The sequence below is a fragment of the Hemicordylus capensis genome, chromosome 3 (assembly GCF_027244095.1).
Source record: "Hemicordylus capensis ecotype Gifberg chromosome 3, rHemCap1.1.pri, whole genome shotgun sequence".
Lineage (NCBI taxonomy): Eukaryota > Metazoa > Chordata > Lepidosauria > Squamata > Cordylidae > Hemicordylus > Hemicordylus capensis.
In genome coordinates, this window is record NC_069659.1 from 13,346,796 (window position 1) to 13,368,253 (window position 21,458).

Genomic DNA, 21,458 nt, shown 5'->3' on the forward strand with positions numbered 1-21,458 from the left:
ATGGAGGCTTATCGCTTTACGTCGGGAGAAAGGGGTGGCTTAGAGAGGTGTGGAGTTGGTGGTAGTGCCCAAGGGGGGCAAGGAAGCTACCTGAATTTTTTCAAAGGATTTGGGCAGAGGGCTGATTTTTGTTGATTTACACGTCTTTAAGGTTTTTCTCCATAGGGAATCATGTAGGTTTCAGCAGCCCCATAACTGCACTTGGGGGGTGCTGGGGTGGCCCAGAGTGAGTGGTGTTGTAGTGAACAGAGGGTTCTAGCCACCCCCATCTAACCCAAGGGGTTCAGGGTTCTGTTGTTTCTGAGGTGTTCTGAGTGTAAATTCTCTGGTAGCAAATGAGATTTTCAATAAAACCATAAATCCACTCTCATTTGCTACCATAGAATCTACACTCAGACCACCTCAGAAACAACAGAAACCTGTACCCCATTGGTTCGCAAGCCATGGGAGTGGCTGGCACCCTATGTGCACTACACCACCCCACTCGCTCTGGGCAGGGGCGTAACAAGCCTGGAGTGGGCCCAGAGACAAAATTTTAAAATGGGCCCCTCGCTGATGCACACACACACTTCACAATATATAGTCATGTGACTTGCCTCTGGGGGGCCCCTCAAGGCGTGGGGGCCCCCAGGCAGCCGCCTCCCCTTGCCTAATAGTAGTTATGCCCCTGGCTCTGGGGCACCCCAGCGCCCCCCAAGTGCACTTATGGGGTTGCTGAAACCTCTATTATACCTTATGGGAAAATACCTTCAAGAAGCGTAAACTTCAACAATTCACCAAAAATCAGCCCTTTGCCCAATCCATCTGCAATTTGGGTGGTAGCCTCTACCCATTAGGCACTACCACCTCACCCCACTCTGCTGAGCAAAGAAGCACCTTTTAAAAGTGGCGATTCTCTTTATTTAGCGGGGGAGAGCAACTGGCCCTATCCGTCCCCAGCACAGCATCCCTCCAGTGGCTGTTGCTGGCATCTGTCTTATGTTTCTTTTTCAGATTGTGAGCCCTTTGGGGACAAGGAGCAATTTTATTGATTTGTTTATTTCTATGTAAGCTGCTTTGGGAACCTTTTATGAAAAGCGGTATATAAATATTCATTGTATTGCATTGTATTGTATTACAACAGCCAGCTCTTCCTAAGGAATCTCTGGTGCACCACATCACATGGCATTATTTTCTGGCACCCATCGTGTTCTACACTCACCCAATAACTATGTGAGGATATTTCATCCGAAACCAGGCAGCCAGCATCCCTCCATAAGAGCCCCCGATGGCGATCACAGGAGTATCTTGGGCGCCTGGGATCGTTGCCTTCAGGTGCTGAATGAGCATAGCAAAGTCTGCCAGGGCTTGCTCCGATGTCAGGTAATTCAGATGTTTGGCATCCTGAAATAAGGTTGCATTCAATAGAAGGTGACTCCTGGTCTTTCCTGTGCCATCCCATCCCATTGCCAGAAGTGGAAGCATTGCTCTTTTCCCGCCACAACTCAACATGATGGCAGTGCGGGAAGTTCAGCAAAAGGTACAGCAGAAAACGTAATGTCCCTGGAGCATTCACAGTCCAGCAGGTAGATCAAGAAGGTATTCAATTTCATTTTTATGCAGTCCATAACCAGCATAACAATAATAAATTCACTACATCAGGGTTTATTAACCTTGGTTCCCCAGATGTTGTTGGACTACAACTCCCATAATTCCCCAAGCAAGAGCCACTGCAGCTGAGGATTCTGGGAGTTGTAGTCCAATGACATCTGGGGGTCCAAGGTTAAGAAACCCGCACTACATAAACACCACATATTACAACAGCATAACCAAAGAGCCCCTGGTGGCGCAGTGGTAAAACTGCCGCCCTGTAAGCAGAAGGTTGCAAGTTCGATCCTGACCAGGGGCTCAAGGTTGACTCAGCCTTCCATCCTTCTGAGGTCGGTAAAATGAGTACCCAGAATGTTGGGGGCAATATGCTAAATCATTGTAAACCGCTTAGAGAGCTTCGGCTATAGAGCGGTATATAAATGTAAGTGCTATTGCTAGTGCTATTGCTATTGCTATAACCAATCCCCTATCTTCTTCTACCTGCCGGGGTGTAGCTATAATTGAGCAGAGCGGTCCAAAGAAGCCAGGCCCCCCAGCTCCTGAGGGCTCCTCAGCTCCACCCCTACCTATTTTCTTCATTTTCTCCCTCACTCTGAGGGGCTGCCAGGGAGAAAGATGAACACGGGCCCTCTCCCCTCTCTGGTTTTTTTCATCTGTGTGCGGAATGAGTTTTGTTCTGGGCGGCAGTATTAAGGCAGTGTGCACACATATATTCAGAGAGGGACCTTCCTGATTCAACCTGAGCAGGATCTAAAATTAACTGAGTGGACATCAAAAAATCTGTGAACAGATGCATATGTGCACACTGTAGAGGGAACACCGGCCCCATCTCTCCTAGCTATGCCCTTGCTACTTACTGAATAAGTTACATCTTGTTATACAAACTGTGGCACAGAATTTGGCCACTGCAAAAGTAAGCTCTGGTTTCTGACACATCTGGTTTCTGACACATACGACACATCAAATATTTCCAATCAACCTCATAAGGATGACAAAAGGGGTGTTATAAATATGTTATAAAACTTATGACATTCACAGTTTTAAATTAGTGGTTTCTACCTCACACAAACCACAGGGGCAGACTGTTTCTTCATACGGTATTTTCAAAAAACTTTCCAAATAGCACTGCAGGTGGCAAAGTGCTACATCTAGCCAAAGTGAATGCCCTTCTATGACTTAAAACCAGCTCTTTCAAGCAGCTGCGTAATCTCTCCTGTTTAATCAATTTAGGCAGCAGGCTTCCATCTCTTTGATGTTTCATATCTAGTATGTTGTTTTAGCACCTCCCTGGCCTGATCATGGCCCAGGGAGAGTAATGCCTCTGAGGATCAAGGAGGTAGATCAAGGCCTAGTGGCAGTGTTTCTGAGAGGAGAGCTGGTCTTGTGGTAGCAACCATGACTTGTCCCCTTAGCTATGCAGGGTCAGCCCTGGTTGCATATGAATGGAAGACTTGATGTGTGAGCACTGGAAGATATTCCCCTCAGGGGGTGGAGCCGCTCTGGGAAGAGCAGAATGTTTCATGTTCCCTCCCTGGCTTCTCCAAGATAGGGTTGAGAGAGACTCCTGCCTGCAAACGGGAAGAAGCTGCTGCCAGTCTGTGAAGGCAATGCTGAGCTAGGTAGACCAATGGCAGCTTCCTATGTTCCCAACTTCCAGCTGTTTGACAACAGGAACAAGGACATAGCCTCCTCTTAATTGTGCTGATAGAATCTCTGGTTTGTCGTAACTTTGTAAAGAAGATTTAAATGCCGCCATTCTTCATAAATGAATTCATGGTGGCTTACAACAAAATTCATTCAAAAACAGTAACAGAGATATAGATTTGTACTTGTATGCAGAGTTGAACACGCATTTAATTGAATACCCTCCTTGACACAACCCTCCTATATACTTTTTGCTACATAAACCACTTTGTGATTTTTGTTGTTGTTGTTGAAAAGGCGGTATCTAGATATCGGCTGACATCCTGGCAAACAAAGTGCTGGCACCAACGGTACTAAGTTCCAGACAAAGGATCCAGATTAAGGAAGAAATGATCTCCATTTCCTTCTGCAGATGCCTCTGTCACCCCAAAATATGCCCCTGGGCCTCAGGGACATATTTTTGAGTAGTTCAGGCAACTGAGGAAGGAAGGGGATATAATTTTTCCCTTAGTTTGGAATACAAACCCTGTTACACCATCACTTCATTAACAACAACAGCAACAACAGCAACATTATACCGCATTTCAACAAAGATTTCCAAAGCGGTTTACATACAGAAATAATAAATAAAATGGAGCCCTGTCCCCAAAGGGCTCACAATCTAAAAAGAAACATAAGATAGACACCAGCAACAGCCACTGGAGGGATGCTGTGCCGTGGGTGTATAGGGCTAGTTGCTCTCCCCCTGCTAAATAATCACCACATTAAAAAGGTGCCTCTTTGCCCAGTCAGGATGTCGGCCATAACCACTGCTCTCCTCTGCAAACTGCTCTGCTTTTCCAAGTGCTGGCGGGTCCCTTGAAAAGAAAGGGAGCCATACTGAACCCCAGCAATGCCTGGGAAAAGTGCCCAGGGACCGCTGGGAAGTGGAGTCCTTTCCAGCACTTGCCCCATTGAGTGAGGATGCACAATATGGAACCTCCAGCTGTTCTTGGATTACAGGCTCCTATCATCTCCAGCCAAGGTGGCCAATAAGCAGGGATGATGGCAGTTGTAGTCCAACAACAGCTGGAGGGCCAAAGTTGTACACCCGCCTGCCACAAAGCATCAATGACGCCACTCAAAATACAGTGATTAATATTATCCTCCAATTTCTACTCGGCAACCATCCAGAAGCTCTTTGTGACTCATGCATAAGATGGTCCTTCATCTGTTGTCCCAACAACGTCCTCCAAGTTCCCAGTTGCCCTATAGAACGTAATACATTTGATCTCTACAGGACCAATGGCCAATCTGAATGGGAGAAGATACTTACAACGAATGATTTGTTTCCAAAGGGCAGAGACTCCCCATAGTATCGGTGCTCAGCAAAGACCAAGATGGCATTGAGCTCTTCAGCGATGTTCCACATGAGACCCTGGCAGGAAATAAAGTTGGCTTGAAACCGGAGAAGAGGTAAGGGGAGGGTGGCGCATTGGACAAGCAGCAGAATTTAGGAAGGTCAAAAAGCCAGAGCCCTACGCACTGTATTATTCGCAAACCAGGTGATGTCGCCTTCATTGCCAGTATAGAAAAGCATCGAGCCGGTATCTCTCATCCAGTGCTGAACTGATATGAGGTAGCGCTGCTTGAATGTGCCGTCTTCTGAAAAGCCAAAGTGGTCGATCTGTAGGAAGACAGAGCAGAGAGCTCACGGTTTGGAAAGCAGGGACAACGGAGAACCCAATCGATGCTCAAAGCTGTACAATGAGGGAGTTCCTTGGGACACCACCACTAGCATGGTTTTCAACCATGTAGAACCTATTGCAGCATGTATAAGAACATAAGAACAGCCCTGCTGGATCAAGCCCAAGGCCTATCTAGTCCAGCACCCCGTTTCCCACAGTGGCCCACCAGATGCCTCTGGGGAGTCCACAGGCAAGAGGTGAGGGGGCATGCTCTCTCTCCTGCTGTTGCTCCCCTGCAACTGGTATTTAGTAGCATCTTGCCTCCGAGGCTGGAGGTGGCCTATAGTTCAGACTAGTACCCATTGACAGATATGCCATCCATACATTTATGTAAATCTCTCTTAAAGTCATCCAGGCTAGTGGCCATCACCACATCTTGTGGCAGAGAATTCCATAGGTTAATTGAGGGCCAGCGTGGTGTAGTGGTTAGAGCGCTGGACTAGGACCGGGGAGACCCGAGTTCAAATCCCCATTCAGCCATGAGACTTGCTGGGTGACTCTGGGCCAGTCACTTCTCTCTCAGCCTAACCTATTTCACAGGGTTGCTGTGAGGAGAAACCTAAGTATGTAGTACACCGCTCTGTGCTCCTTGGAGGAAGAGTGGGATCTATATGTAAAAAATAAAATAAAATAAAATAAATAATTATGCGCTGTGTTAAGAAGTACTTCCTTTTGTCAGTCCTGAATTTCCGGTTTCATGGGGCAGAAATTGATACACTAAGCAAAGACAGGGGATTGAATGGGGGCAGCAACAGATGGAGCTATTGAGTAAACCCAACCCTTCTTCCAATCAAGTCAAAAGGAGTATCGTAAGCTGTTTAAGAGCTAAAAGTCCACTTGGGTAGTCCAAATGCACCATTTTCAGAAGGGGTCCAACAGCAGTAGTGCTGAAGAAGCAGCCTGACTGTGTTCAGTCTCTATGCTCTTTTCCCCACAAGATATGGAAGGAACAGGTTCTGAGCTGTCTGATCTAAGAGTCTGTGGCCATAAAGCATGCTTACAGTATTATGACAGCATTTTGTGGGGTCCTTTTGACCTCTACTGTCTCAAGTGCATGGTGCTTTTATTTTCCCATGCGATGCAACAGGGGTTGCCCATATACCAATATCTGTATTGGGAGAGCTGGTCTTGTGGTAGCAAGCATGACTTGTCCCCCAAGCTAAGCAGGGTCCATCCTGGTTGCATATGAATGGGAGACCACATGTGAGCACTACAAGATATTTCCCTCAGGGGATGGAACCGCTCTGGGAAGAGCAGAAGGTTCCAAGTTCCCTCCCTGGCAGCATCTCCAAGATAGGCCTGAGAGAGATTCCTGCCTGCAACCTTTGAGAAGCTGCTGCCAGTATGTGTAGACAATACTGAGCTAGAGAGACCAATGGTCTGACTCAGTAAACGGCAGCTTCCTATGTTCCTATGTATTCATAAAAAGTGCACTTTTAGACATTATTATGAGGCGTTAGTGGTGAAACCCCACAGGGCACTTAACATCATTCAAATTGATCCTGACCTGGAAGATGGAGTTACAGAACACTGAACACAGAGTTTGATTGTTTCCCCCCTCCCCTCTCAAATGAGGTACAATTCACCCCAATGATGATCAAGGGGGATTTCACCAATTTTTAGATCCAAGCATCTCAGCCTGTATTCACATGTGTAAGGAAATAGAACAAACTCTGCTAGGTACTTCACTACAAGTTATGCACTTCAGAGTGCCTCACATTTGTAGTGTTCACTCATGGTTTTATATTTTATTTAATTTAAATTTATTTGATTTACATACGCCCTTCCAAAATGGCTCAGGGCGGTTTACAAAAGAATAAAAACAATTTAAACCAGTTCACAATTAAAATCAAAACTATAAAACCAGAATAAAACCAATTAAACATTCAAACAGCTAAAAACCCTGGAAAACCAGGGCAAACAGATCGGTTTTAAGGGCCTATCTGTATTGATATTTTATATCAAGACAGCTTTGCAAAGTAATCCAGAGTTACCAACCCACAAGATTCTTTTCCCATTCCTTTTGCCTATATATATATACCTGCAAATCATTTGTTGTACGTCAACAGCCTGGAAAAAAAATTAAACCAACTGCTGGGGGCCTTGTGCACATCCCACCTCATCTTAAAGCTTGTTTGCTGATGATGCATAAGAAAGTCTTCTATGTTATGGCCCCTAGGATGTGGGCCTTCTCATCCCAGGGAGAGATGCTTGGCACCCAGCATGTCTAATTTTCGACAATCACTGAAGTCCTGGGTTTTGCAGCTGGCTCTCAATTAGCCAAGCTTCTGGTTGTACCTGCGAGGTTTGGGGTATTTCTTGCTACTTAGTTAATTTGTTTTATTCTGCTGTCCTTTTATCATATGTATTTGTTTTGCTTGTAGCCCTTGTGAACTGCTTTGAGTTTCTGTATGACTGGAGAAGTAGGATATACAGTACGTTCTATTTACATAAACACATACATCTCTCTCTCTTTTTTACTGAAGAACATCTAGTAATAATCAGATTCAACTAATAATAATAATAATGCTCACCATAAAGCAACCTTGAATATTTGGAAGTAAATACTTTATCTTCCAAAGTTTATAAGAGGAGCTCAATTATTAAACAAACTCTCTCATCTTAATTCGAAAGTCAGCTTAGCCATGAGAGCAAAATCTTACATTTTCTAGATTTTTCTAGGCTTCCATCACTGTTCAGCATAAACCAGGAGTTCTCAAACATGGGTCCCCCAATGTTCTTGGACTACAACTCCCATGACCCCCTTTACAAAGGCCTTTATTGCTCGGAATGATGGGAGTTGTAGTCCAACAACGTTAGGGGATCCACATTTGAGAACCCCCAACCAAGAATTCTAGCAGCAATGATGTTATATAAAACAAATTCTCTATTTTTAATTGTGGTTAATTCATTGGTACATAGGTCAACAAAATCAGCGTATGGTTTTTTTTAAATATGTATCTTAGGATTTTTCTCCAGTTCATTGTGACCAAAGAACAATCTCACCAAATATGACAGAAATTATCAAACTAGCCTTTGCTGGTTTACAAACGTCCTTCACAGTCACCTGGAGGGGATTCTTACTCACCAGAGGTGAGTAAGCTATTAGGGCTGAGCAAATATTCAGATGCAAATAGCCAAAGCCAAATAATCCACACAGCACCACTGGCACCATGCAGAAGCAGCCATAACCACTGCTCTCCTCTGCAAACTGCTGTGTTTTTCCAAGTGCTGGCGGGTCCCTTAAAAAGAAAGGGAGCCATACTGAACCCCAGCAATGCCTGGGGAAAGTGCCCAGGGAGCGCTGGGGAGTCCTTTCCAGCACTTGCCCCATTGAGTGAGGATGCACAATATGGAACCTCCAGCTGTTCTTGGATTACAGGCTCCTATCATCTCCAGCCAAGGTGGCCAATAAGCAGGGATGATGGGAGTTGTAGTCCAACAACAGCTGGAGGACCAAAGTTGTACACCCGCCTGCCACAAAGCATCAGTGACGCCTGGCACAGGTTAAAAGGCCACATCCTGTCTACATACTATATTTTCTCCCTGTGAAAAGGATCGAGGAAGTCAGAGGATATCCTACCGTTTTCACACCCATGCCAACAAAAGCCAAGCTCTCTCAAATCTTGTTTTTATAAGAAATACAACTTTTTAAAGATACATTAAGGTCTTGTCATGTAAGTAGGGCTGAAGTGGGTAAGGACATTGGCAAGACAAATGATTGACGCCTCCAGGCATATTACTATCCCGATGAGAAGGAGTTCTTGTGGCACATCAATAGTCTGGGAGAAAGCTGATCACCACTTGCATGTGTGGGCAGCCAGGCTAGTGATTTGGGGGGTGGGGGTGGGCCCGTTAACTTATGGAGACTAACCAGGCCACACTATGTTGTGTTCATTTATTGTCTGCATCAGAGCAAAAACCAATGGCATAAATGACAGGGGTGTGTGGCACCTTAAGGGCCAACACATAAAATAAATGTATTTTTCTTATGTATACCCTGTATTTCTGTCCAAAAGTGGACTCAATGTGGCTTACGTTTAATAAGTTGACAATAAGGTCAAGGTCGGTAAAATGAGTACCCAGAATGTTGGGGGCAATATGCTAAATCATTGTAAACCGCTTAGAGAGCTCTGGCTATAAAGTGGTATATAAATGTAAGTGCTATTGCTAATATACCTATATATATTGTTGACTGATTGAATGATTAATCTCTGAAAACTTTTAAAAAGTCTTTAAAGATGCATCTGTTCACCCAGGCTTTTAACTAATATTGTTTTGATTGTTTTAATGTTGTTTTTAGAATATTGTTTTTGAATTTTTAAATTGTTGTGTTTTAAATTTCTTGGTTTTGATTTTTAACTAATGTTTTCCTTTTGTTTTATCCTGTTGCAAACCGTCCAGAGACGCAAGTTTTGGGCGGTATAAAAATATATTAAGTGCCATCAAGTCGGAGTTGATTCTTAGCAACTACATAGATAGATTCTCTCCAGGATGATCTGTCTTCAACTTGGCCTTTAAGGTCTCTCAGTGGTGCAATACATCAACAATCATTCTATTTTGTCTATCCACATGGTTTTCTTGGTAAAATACAGGAGTGGTTTGCCATTGCCTTCTCCTATGCAGTATGAAATGATGCCTTTGTCGTTGTCACTGAGTTGATTGTTTGCCTCCAGCACCTTCCTGTATCGCTGCTGCCCAATATAGGTGACTGCTTGCTTTAGCTGGGATGACCTTCGTGCTTTGGGTGACTCTACTGGGAGTATACCTCCAGGCGTACTTTGCTTATCCCACCCAGGAATACCCCCCACCACAATGAAGCAGCGTAGCAGGACTGGGGGGGGGGGGGCGGTACACACAGCAAAATAAAAATAGATTCCAGCGACACCACATGAAAATATTTAGAAAGTTCACCCAACAAGAGGTTTTGACTGCCAACACAAGTGTTGTGCCCAGTTAAGGTGTCAGAACTCTTGGCTGTTTTGTCTGCACTGAACAAACAGAGTTACTTGTCTAGAATTAGATCGGTTGGGTTTAAACACATTTCAGCTTTAAAAAGCTACGAGAAAGGAAGAAATGCAACTGTGAAAACCCATCAAAAAAGGAAGTCAACCTGGTTGTGCGCTTTCAAATAGCTCTTTAACTGAATATTTGGTTCCTGGTTCAGATCAAGAAAGATCAACACAGCTGTTACCACAGTTACTTTTACAAGAAGAAAAGAAGACGTTTCCAAAAGTGGAAACGGCAGGGAGGAAGAGATGAGAGAGAATCTGAGCGACTGAGTAAGATACTTATGATTCTGTTCTGATGGATGCTTGTCCTCTGGTATGTGCAAAATGGCTGTGTGTACACAGTTGTCAAGGGACTATAGAACTGAAGAGAAGTGCATTCTGGCATCGGCCAATGAACCCACAGTCAATGGCAGTTATTTATTTATTTATTTATTTGCTGTATTAAATTATATTAAAATTCCTTATTTCAACAATCCACAATGAAACATACGATTTAGAAATTATATACAGTCATCTCACTACTGAAAAGCAAGCAAAAAGGGAAATAAATATCATACTTTAAACACTCCATATTCAATGGTCAAGAGACTTACCTTTCTTCATTTATTTTAAACTCATGAAAATGTGTCTATAATTCAGAAAGTGCTTGCCCAGTCAATTCCAGTTATTTGAAAAATCATTCATTGCAGTTAAGCTTCCATTTCTAAATCTATTTATAGCCATTATTTTACCCATGATAAGACACCAACCTTTCCCAACATTCTTCCAAAGTTGGAATCACATTCATTTCCCAGTACTTAACCAACATTAATCTAATAAAGATGCTATTAGGAAGTTGCTCCGGTATCATATCTAACCCATTGTATAGACTACTTCAGAAAATGCTGGAGTTTGGCCTTTTATGGATGGAGAACCAGAGCACTCACAAGGAGCTGGGAGATAGCGGCAGACTCAGGCTGACCTGCAGGTATGTCAGTGTTCAAAAAACCTGAAGAAAAATAAACCTAAGGGGAGGAAGAAAGAAAAAAGCCAACCCAAATTGCCCCTAAAGGACAGAATGCCAATGGGACAGAATGTTTGTGAGTTCAGACGGTTAGTTAACGGATAAGCAGGTGGGTGAAAGAAATGGAACTCTAGTTGGTGGGTGGACGGCTTGAACCAAAAGAGTGGGAAATCTCAGCTTGAAAAGCACTCCACCAAGAGAGCCACAAGGCCTTCTGCTTCTGAGGCAGAAAGGTGAGCAAGGTTTCACAGCTTTGTGTTTCTGAGGAGGACAGTGTTTGAAAAGGATCTGGGACTGAGCACCAGTGCCTTCCCCCCCCAAAATACCCAGAAAACAGAAAAATAAAAGTTGCCTATGAAGACAGATGCAAGTGGTGTGGGTCCATTCTTACATTTATCCTAAACTCATTCTAGATATTTACTAAACATATTTTGCCTACTTTGTTGTTATTATTATTATTATTTATTTTAACATTTTATATCTCGCTTTTCCTCCAAGGAGCACAGAGCGGTGTACTACATACTTAAGTTTCTCCTCACAACAACCCTGAGAAGTAGGTTAGGCTGAGAGAGAAGTGACTGGCCCAGAGTCACCCAGCAAGTCTCATGGCTGAATGGGGATCTGAACTCGTGTCTCCTCGGTCCTAGTCTAGCACTCTAACCACTACCACAACAAATCGAACAAGACCCATCATTTCATCAGGACATATACACTGTACTTTTCGATATTGCAAGCATGCTCCAAATATTGTAGATACTGGCAAGTACACCCAGCCGATATGAAAAAAAGCATGATGATTCATCTGGCAATGCTAAACCTCCTTCCTTCAATTTCTTGTGTTATCAATAACTTAATGGGGGGGGGAGGTGTTTACTCCATAACCATGTTCTCCAGCAAAAAGATATCCTTTAAAAATATCCATTGTTAAAATCAGATTTTCTTTAAAGGAAGGGAAATTGTGTCATGTTGTTTATGAGACCCACATGTAAGCCAGCTCTCTTTGTTCTCACCACTCCATTTCCTTGTCATAACTTCCCCCGTGCCATACACCGAAAGCTTAATTGTCACAAAAGTGAGCACTTCTAGACAAAAAGCAACAAGCGACAAGATATCATGGACTAGATATATTTCCCCCCCCCCAACAGAATTCGTGCTAGAGAAACAGCCCAGGGACTGAATATCTTTCCAAGTTCTGGGCAAAGCAAGTCACAATTCGCCAGCCTTGGAAACCATGGCAAATCCTGGCTTGTTTTAAACCAGGATCAAAAGAATCCTTCCTTCCCTCACGGACAAAGGGGATTGTGAACGTGTGAGCCCAAAGCTCAGCGATCGCACAGAACCATGGTTTAATTCGGGGGCCGTGAGGCATCTGAACCAGGCCATTGTCACACTTGAGATGGTTTGGGTGATGGAAATACTTGCAACAAGAATGGACCCACAACAAAATATTGCGGCATATCTCTGGTGTACAAGCTACCATGGTGGAGCATGGTGAAAACGCAAGAATTAGCAACAAAGACCGGAGTCCCTGCTGTAACGTGGGGCTCCCTTCATATGCAACTTCTGATTTCTGGATGTTTTTGTGGCAGAGAGGGTGGGACAGTGGTCAGTCCCAGTTCCTTTGCTAAGCCCTTCTTCCTCAGAAACACAAAGCTGGAAATGCTCTCCAAAAATGGCTGGAGAGAAAACAAGAGATTTAGAAACTTTCCCCCTCAGAAGCAGAAGGGCTTCTGAGCGTCTTCAGGGAGTGTTGTTCAAGCCGAGCCAGCGGGGTGTAGTGGTTAGAGTGCTGGACTAGGACTGGGGAGACCCGAGTTCGAATCCCCATTCAGCCATGAGACTTGCTGGGTGACTCTGGGCCAGTCACTTCTCTCTCAGCCTAACCTACTTCACAGGGTTGTTGTGAGGAGAAACTTAAGTATGTAGTACACCGCTCTGGGCTCCTTGGAGGAAGAGCAGGATATAAAATGTTAAAATAAATAATAATAATAATAATAACAAAGTAGGCAAAATATGTTTAGTAACTTATGTATACCACTCTGGGCTCCTTGGAAGAAGAGTAGGATACAAATGTTAAAAAATAAATAAAATGCCCTCCTGCTACAGTTTAAGCTCTGTCTTCCCTCCCGCCTCACCACAGAGTTCCATTACTTTTGTCCACCTGCTTGTCTGTTAACACACAAACATCCCATCCCATTGCTAAACATGGGGGACAGTTTGGAGGGGGGCTGCCCCCCTTAGGTTTTTTCCCCTTTAGATTTTTTGAACACCGGCATATGTACAGGTCACCCCAAGCCTGTCAGTTCCTCCTACTTTCCTGCAGGCATTCCAGTTCTCCATGCATAAGGATCCCACATTTCAGCAGGTGCAAGAAACAGTATATGGATGGTTACATATTGTGGTAGTAATTCTGATGAGCGACAGCCCCATTGCGCTGACGGTCATGTAGAGTTTGTGTCCCTCTCACAGAGTCAGCAAAGTACCAAAAAGAGGTGGTGGAGGGGAGTTGTATGGACGTTATTGTCCTATAAGGTCAAAAACTACAGATGATGACACCTTTTGAGCCCCTCCAGAGATCTGTCCACAATGCATGGCTATTTTTAAATGGCATTATGAAACACCAACTTTTTCCATCCTAACATTTTGATTAACTAAGGATGCCTTTCTGTGTCCGTTTGATACAGGCTTCCTTTTGTTTGGAGCCATGCGTGTGTCTTAATTACAAATACAGCCAGCCCTATACACAGATGTTGCCTGATGATTATTCCCCTATGGCTTACTCATTTATAAAACACATCTCTTGATCGTCCTTCTTCCATTACACCCTATTTACCTGAAAGGAAGACTCTTCCTCCGCCACCATCACCCAAGTTGTTTAATTTAAAGATCAGGGGTCATCTTAAATGTAGGATCCTCTTCCTTTTGGGTAAATACAGTATATTGATATACATGCTAGTAAAACAGCTTGCACTTTGCAAGCCTTCTCCTTTTCTGTTTATAGATAAATGTACTGTATTTACCCAAATCCAAGACCAGTTCCCCCCCCCCCAAGTTTTTTGATATTAGAAATTGGGGGGTCATCTTAAATTCAGAGTCCTGTTCCTTTTGAGTAAATACAGGTATAACCTGTATTAAATATCTGCTTTTTAAGGAGGTTGTCTTAAATTCATGGTCATCTTCGCTTCGGGTAAATACAGCAAAGAGCTTGCAAGGCAGCCTCCAGGGGGTGTCTAATGGTGGCTTTATGTAGCTCAATGAGATCTCCTTCCCCTTGGTTTCCAGTGGGAGAGTTTGGTTTTTCCGGGAACATAGTTTTCCATATGTTTCGGGGGGGGGGGTTGTTTTTTTTTAGCCTACCTGTGAAAACAGCATGTTTCTATGGTTTGTGGTTTGGCTTAGAAGTTTCATGTCAGTCAAGTAAATTAGTGAGGACGAAGCAGTACTCTCTGGCTCTCTTTCTTGGGTGGGGGGGATGTCCATCTTAAATTCAGCATCATCTTTCTTTCAGGGTAAATATGGTATTTATTGCACAGTCCCCGTCAGCATTTCCTGTAACAGGGATTCCCTGATGTTGTTGACTATAACTCCCATCATCCCCAGCCGAAGGCCACTGCAGCTGGGGATGCTGGGAGTTATAGTCAACAGGACCTGGGAATCCCTGTTACAGAGAACACTGGTCCCCATGGGTGAGTGCTCTTGTTGCTTTAAAGCAGATCTGTATCCCAAAAGGAGCTTAAAATCCAAAGCCAGGATCTGAAGAGCTATGTTACACATGCCTAAAACCTGATCAGGTCTGCTTGTGTTTATAAAGGTGTTTGTGATCATCTTTCCTCTATAGTGCACCACCACCACACTTCTTATGATTCAAGCTTCATGGAAACATACAGGAACACAGCAGAGATGCTACACACAAGCAAGGGCGCACTGCTTTGAAGAACACGGTGTTGAGTGGGCATCCTCATGTTGAAACGAGAAACATAAATCAGAGTTCCTGAATGACAGTATTCATGCCCTGCAAGTGGGCTTTTCCTTGACTATTATGTGACAGTCTATGTAAGGTAGAGTGTGCTGTCGAGTTGGTGTCGACTCCTGGAGCCCACAGAGCCCTGTGGTTGTCTTTGGTAGAATACAGGAGAGGTTTACCATTGCCTTCCACTGTCCAATGTTAGTGACTTTTACATGCCACAAGGTCTTTCTGCAATTGGGATAATGTTTAAAGTGACCAACCCTTTTGCAAAGGGCTTGATTCCGTGGCCGAGATCTACATGATCAGCTTTCCCAGCAGCAGGGGGTGCCAGTTCTATGGGAAAGACTGTACAGTTGACCAAGCTAAATGTTACTTTAGCTGCACAAAGAGCTACTCACAACATAAGTAGTTCCAGTAGAACGTAAAGGACATCTTTGTAAGAGTTTATGAACAAAATCGCCTTGCTGCTCCTCATCAGTTCCAGCTCTGTATAACAGAAAGAAGCCTTTATCCAGCACTGTTAGGAACTGCCCACCGACTTTGTGCTTGGTCTGCAAGTTTTCTGCTGCTTGCCTCTTGTCATGCTGTCCATCAACTAGAGCCCAGTAACAGCTAGCATTTTTGTCCCTTAAAGTAACACTACATGGAAGTTTAATGTTTAAGAGCTCTGCTGACTCAAGGACAGTTTGGCCATTTGTCAACACTGTGCTTAAAGCTGTGTTTAGCAAGCACTTTTGCTGTTCCAAACTTCACCCTTTGACAAAGATGCCTGGCCATAAAGCGTGACTTGGAGACAAATAAGCAGTTCTAGTAAGAACTAATCTGCCTACTTTCCTTTCACTATCTCTACAACTGGACTAAATTTGGCCCAAATCGGTTAGGCAATTCACAAGTTAGCCTACTTGTGCCTCAAACGGTCATGCATCCGCCATCTTGAATTGGGGTGGATGACATCATCACAAACTATGTGTTTGAGGTGTCCCTACAACTGTACCAAATTTGGTCCTAATCAGTTCCCACTTGCACCTCAAACATTCACGTGTCCGCCATCTTTAACTGGATGACATCTTCGCCGACCATGCTGTTGAAGTGTCCCTGTCTGTCATTCACTAGAATTGTACCAAATTTGGTTCAAATCAGTTAGGCAGTCCACAACTTAGCCCAATTACACCTCAAATGTTCACACGTCTGCCATCTTGGATCGGGGGGAGGACATCATCACAAACCATGCCACTGAGGTGTCCCTTCAAGTGTAACCAATTTGGTTCATATTGGTCCAGGCAGAGGCGTAACGATAGGGGGGGCAGGGGGGCACGTGCCCCGGGCGCTACTCCCTGGGATCATGTGGGGGGCACCAAAAAGTGCCCCTGCCGATCCCCAAAAATTCTCCCAAAAAAGGTTTCGTGTTTGAATTGCCGCCGCCACACAGACCGACAGAGCAGCCAACTGCACCAGCCACCTCTAGAGAAGCCCGGCGGGCGGCGGATGCGAGCAGCAGGACGCGGGGGAAAGGGAGGGTGCCAGGCAGCTCTGCGCGGCTGGATTGGGTGGTTCGCCTTCGCCTCCTCCCTCTGCCTTCCCTCTCGCCCTGCCCACCTCTCCGAGGGCGCCCTGTGCAGGCAGCCGCTCAGCCGCCTCGACCACTTGCACAAGAACGAGATAGCGTCCTGAAAGCCAAGGCGCCGCCCGCAGACGCACGCCACTTGCTCCTGTCCTGGGTGAAGCTGAACGATTCAAGGCAGCATCGAAATTGCTTGCAGCAGGCGAGCCCAAGCACCGTTCGCTGCAACTCGGGCAGACGGCGCTCAAAGGGGCCCAGCGCTGTGGCGGCAGAGCCAGGCGCCGCGACCGTGCGCTTAGAAGCCAGCCAGAGTCCAGGGCGGGCAGGCAGCTTCCCCGGGAAGCCAAGGAAACCCGCCACCCACCCCGCGAGCCCAGAAGCAACAGCCGAGCACAAATGGATGCTGCCGCCGCCCGAGGAAACTTTTGTTGCTGTCCTCCCGCAGCCAGGCTTAAAGCCGCCCCAGCGTCCGGGCAAGAGAGTTTGTTGGGGTCGCTGCTGGAGGCAATGAGCAGTTCAAGCAACTTTGCGTTTTAGACAGGCGGGCTCCCTTCTTTACAAGCTTAGCCTTTAAGGTAGCCTGCCACCCAGCTGCTCTTTTGCAGCAGCAAGCAAAGAAAACCCAGGAGAAACTCCTCCCTTCCCAGAGCGCCGCTTCCGCTTGGGCTACAGCAGCAGCCCGTATGTCTCCCTCCTCCCATCATCCTCTTCGGGAAGCTGTGCTGCTGCTCAAGATGGTGGCCGACAGTGAGGTGAGTGGCCCTTTGGAGGGTCCTCTATCCTGGGGTCAGGTGCCCCCATTGTTCATCTTCCTGGTCCCATCGGCCGCAGCACACACTCCTCCGTGCCTCACCCGCCGCTTTCCCCTCTTCTCTTTCCACAGCCCGAGTTCCTTCCTTGTTCCTTCCAACCTGTAATCGTTTGTTTGTTATGTCCTGGACAGAACAATAATGAAAGTAAAAGGAGGGGTGGGTGGGGAGGGTCCTGGGATTTCCCCATAAGTCATTATAAAGGAAACTTTAATACACACCCCTCACTGTATTCCTTGCAAATGGAACACAACAGAGTACTTTTAGATTTTTAAAAAAGCCATTTATTCTTCCTCCATTTGCCTCTAGTCTTCCAGATCACCGTTTGTACTTCTGCAAATGCACCCCATGCTGTCTGGAAAATCATCGCTTGTATACCGATCTACAAACCCCTTAAGCTAGTCTGCCTCCGAGTGGGAGAGGTAGGTGTCCATTCTCCTGTCGGTGGGGTGGTGGATTTTGCCTCTTGAGGGATATGCCCCCCGACACACACCTGCTTTCGCTTCTAAAGCCGCCCCTTTCTGCTGTCTGCTTGATGGGATTGTTTCCTCTCCCCACCCCTCTTGCGTCTATGTTTTCTTCCGTGCTTCGCCTCAGCCTAGACTCTGCTTCTCGTTTCTTAGAATGGCAGAATGGCTGTGTGTTTGTAAAGAGCCTTCAGGAGGCTTCTTGCACAGCTGAGCAGAGGGGGAGGGGAGCAAATTTCAAGTCTCCCCCCTTGCTGCAAAGATCTTTCTTCTTGCATAAAGATGTGCCTGTCAGGACCGCACATCTTCAGGGCAAAGATGCTATCTGCTGCGTACCAAAAGAGAATAATCGGGCTCTCACTTCTGTGTTTATTGTGAAGAAATCCAGTAATTTTAAACAGTACTGTGCTATTCAAAATGGGCAGTGCCATGTATTTTGCAGTGTTCTCAGGTAGCTTTTATATCCAAGCTGAAAATGTAAGTAGGTCCTATCAGCCCTATTTTGTACATCAAGAAACATCCTGAATTTCAGAAATGAACTGAGGTATTGTGATAAATTCTAATAAATTAGAAGATTTGCGCTCTTGGATTTGGGTTTTGTGTGAAGGACGAAAGGGTTTTCGTCTCTTGCCCTGTCCTCCTCGCTCCCCTCAATAACTTGCAAAAGCTGCCTAGTACTGCCATGATTGTCAACAATATCTGGGAAATTGTGCGTGTGTGTGAGTGAAGGAGGCATGAGAGGTTCCTAATTGCAAAACTTTTAATGAGTTCCTCCTGCTCCTTGAAAGGGACATAATTCTAGCCAGAGAGAGAGAGAACTTAGTATGTGGCTAAACAGGCCAAAAGGTTGGTGAGCCCCCCGATTGTCAGATCAACTAAAATGTTGGCTACTGAATCATGTCCTTGTACATAGCTGGTGAGCTTTTATCAGCTACCATGTCCTTTGGGAATGTTGTTAAATCAGCTGTGTAAACAGGTAGAATAGTTTACCTGTGTAAATGATGAGACGTCCCTATCTGGCTGTTACTTTTGCATTTGGTGAACCAGCTGCACCAGAGAAGTGGTGGTTTTTGCTGTGCCTAAATGTTGAGTTGCAAGGCTGACAACAAAAAGGAAAGGTGGACAACCTCCAAACTAAAAAGCTAAAAGGTCTACTCTAAAATGTATCAAAAGCATACCAGTTGCCATGAACACTATATTTGAGAATATTTTGTAGAATAGTCTATATTTGCCATAAAACTATTCTGTGGAAGGTTTTGTGTGTGTGAATTTTAAGTGCCACTTAGTATTCATACAGAGAGGCTTGGCAATATTAAATGTTATGCAAATGTTGGATGCCTGTAACTAGCTGCAAACAATGGGCAGCATCCAAGCAAAGATTTGTCCAAGTGGAATGCGGGAATGCATGGAGGCAGGAAGGTGATTTTTACCAATTCTCCCTTTTCCTCTGCAGCTTTTTGTGCCTGCCAGAAATATGTCTGTGAGAGTTGAGGGACCCTCTGGGATATTTTTTAGTTGTAGTCTGAGTGTCCAGTACTTTCTGTATACTGTACAATTAGATGTGCATAAATGTCTATGATGTTTAATTAGAGAACACTAGAAAGAACAGAGCTCAAACATGCAGTGCAATTTGAGTGCTGAATTTGTGATTAAGAGTGTCTGTACTTGTCAGTTTAGAGAGAAAGATGTGAATTAAATCCATCAGGTTGGCTTCTTAAGGATATCTTGTCCCCTGTTGCCAGGGTTGGTGTAGTGGTAGGCAGTTGGTGTAGTGGCTAGAGTGCTGGACTAGGACCTGGGAGACCCAAGTTCAAATCCCCATTCAGCATGATACTTGCTGGGTGACTCTGGGAGAGATATGCACACCAGTGTTTCCAGTGAGAGGGATTACCAGATGTTGGTGACTACAACCCCCATCATCTCTCACTGCAGTGTCCTTTGGCTGGGGATGATGGGAGATGTAGTCAACATCTGGGAAGTCAACATCTAGTAGTCAACATCTTTCCTGTCACAAGAAAGACTGATAAAGGTTGGAGGAGATCATTTATTTATTTATCTATCAGATTTGTACACCATCCCAAACTTTCGTCTCTGGGCAGTTAACAATAACATAAAAACAAGTTAAAAACATACACAAAAAATTAAAACAATTTCGATAATTTAAAATCAAATACAGATTAAAACCTAAACAATTTAAAAAGCTGAAGACGCTTGGGTGAAGAGACGGGTTTTCAAATGCTTTTTAAAAATAGTCAGAGATAGGGAGGATTGTATTTCAGTAGGGGGCACATTCCACAATCTCAGGGCAGCAACCAAGAAGGCCCGCCCCCCACGTGGCCACCAGCCAAGCTGGCGGCAACTGGAGACAGACCGCTCCAGATGACCTCAATAGGCGGTGGGGCTCATAATGAAGAAGACGTTCTCTTAAATACCCAGGGTCCAAGCCGTTTAGGGCTTTATAGGTTATAACTAGCACCTTGTATTTTGCCTGAAAACCTATTGGGAGCCAGTGTAACTCCATCAGCAAAGGAGTAATGTGGTCTCTCCGAGATGACCCAGAGACCAACCTGGCTGCTGCATTCTGTACCAACTGGAGTTTCCAGACTATGTACAAAGGCAGCCCCATTGCAGAAGTCAAGTCTGAAGGTTACCAGCATATGTACCACTGTTTTGAGGTCGTTCATCTCAAGAAATGGACGCTGCTGGCGTATTAGCCGAAGTTGATAGAAAGCCCCTCTGGCCACCACCTCAACCTGAGATACCAGGGAGAGGTGTGGATCCAGAAGCACTCCCAGACTGCGTGCCTGTTCCTTTTGGGGAAGTGTGACCCCATCTAGAACAGACAGATCAAAATCATCTCTAGAGTTCTGACCCCACACAATAAGTACCTCCATCTTATCTGGATTCAGTCTCAGTTTATTCTCCCTCATCCAGCCCATTACCGCTTTCAGGCAGGCATCTAGAGAGGTTATGTCATCTACTGATGATATTGACATGGAAAAGTAGATCTGGGTGTCATCAGCATACTGATAACATCCCGCATCAAATCCCCTGATGATCTATCCCAGAGGTTTCATGCAGATGTTAGAGAGCAGTATGGAGCCCTGAGCGACAGTCTCCAATCACCACCACCTGAAATCTGTTTGAGAGGTAGAAGCGGAAGCACTGTAAAACAGTGTCTCCCACCCCCAACACTCTCAGACGTTCCAGAAGGATACTATGGTCGATAGTACTGAAAGCCGCCGAGAGATCCAAAAAGACCAACAGAGTCACACTTCCTCTGTCAATTCCCAATTGGTGATCATCCATTAGGCCAACCAAGGCAGTCTCCACCCCATAGCCTGCCTGAAAGCCAGTTTTAAATGAGTCTAGAAAATCAGTTCCCTCCAAAACCGTCTGGAGCTGAGAGGCCACCACCCTCTCAATTACCTTGCCCAACAATGGGAGGTTGGAGACAGGTCTATAGTTGCTCAACTCTGAGTGATATAAATCAGGCTTCTTTAGAATAGGTCAAATAATTGCCACCTTAAGACAAGGAGGCATCCTGCCCTCCCTCAGGGAAGCATTTATGATTTCTACCAGGCCTCCTACAATAGCCTCCCTTCTAGATAGAACAAGCCATGTTGGACAAGGATCACGAGAACAACGAGGCCTCATTGCTCCAAGCAGCTTGTCCAC

General features: G+C 45.1%; 1 protein-coding gene across 4 annotated transcripts in view; it reads right to left on the reverse strand.

The window, feature by feature from the left end:
- The window catches only part of PRCP (prolylcarboxypeptidase), a 52,415-nt gene that overhangs the window by 14,425 nt on the left and 16,532 nt on the right, over nt 1–21,458 (reverse strand). For 2 of the 4 annotated variants that reach the window (XM_053305864.1, XM_053305865.1), the window contains exons 2-4: nt 4,760–4,900; nt 4,550–4,651; nt 1,202–1,383 (exon numbers count right to left, since the gene is read on the reverse strand). In XM_053305864.1, the coding sequence (XP_053161839.1) occupies nt 1,202–1,383; nt 4,550–4,651; nt 4,760–4,900 (425 nt within the window). Of the gene's footprint in view, nt 1–1,201; nt 1,384–4,549; nt 4,652–4,759; nt 4,901–7,002; nt 7,013–15,341; nt 15,412–21,458 lie in introns of those variants that run through there. The other 2 variants (XM_053305867.1, XM_053305866.1) reach the window with 2 other exon arrangements.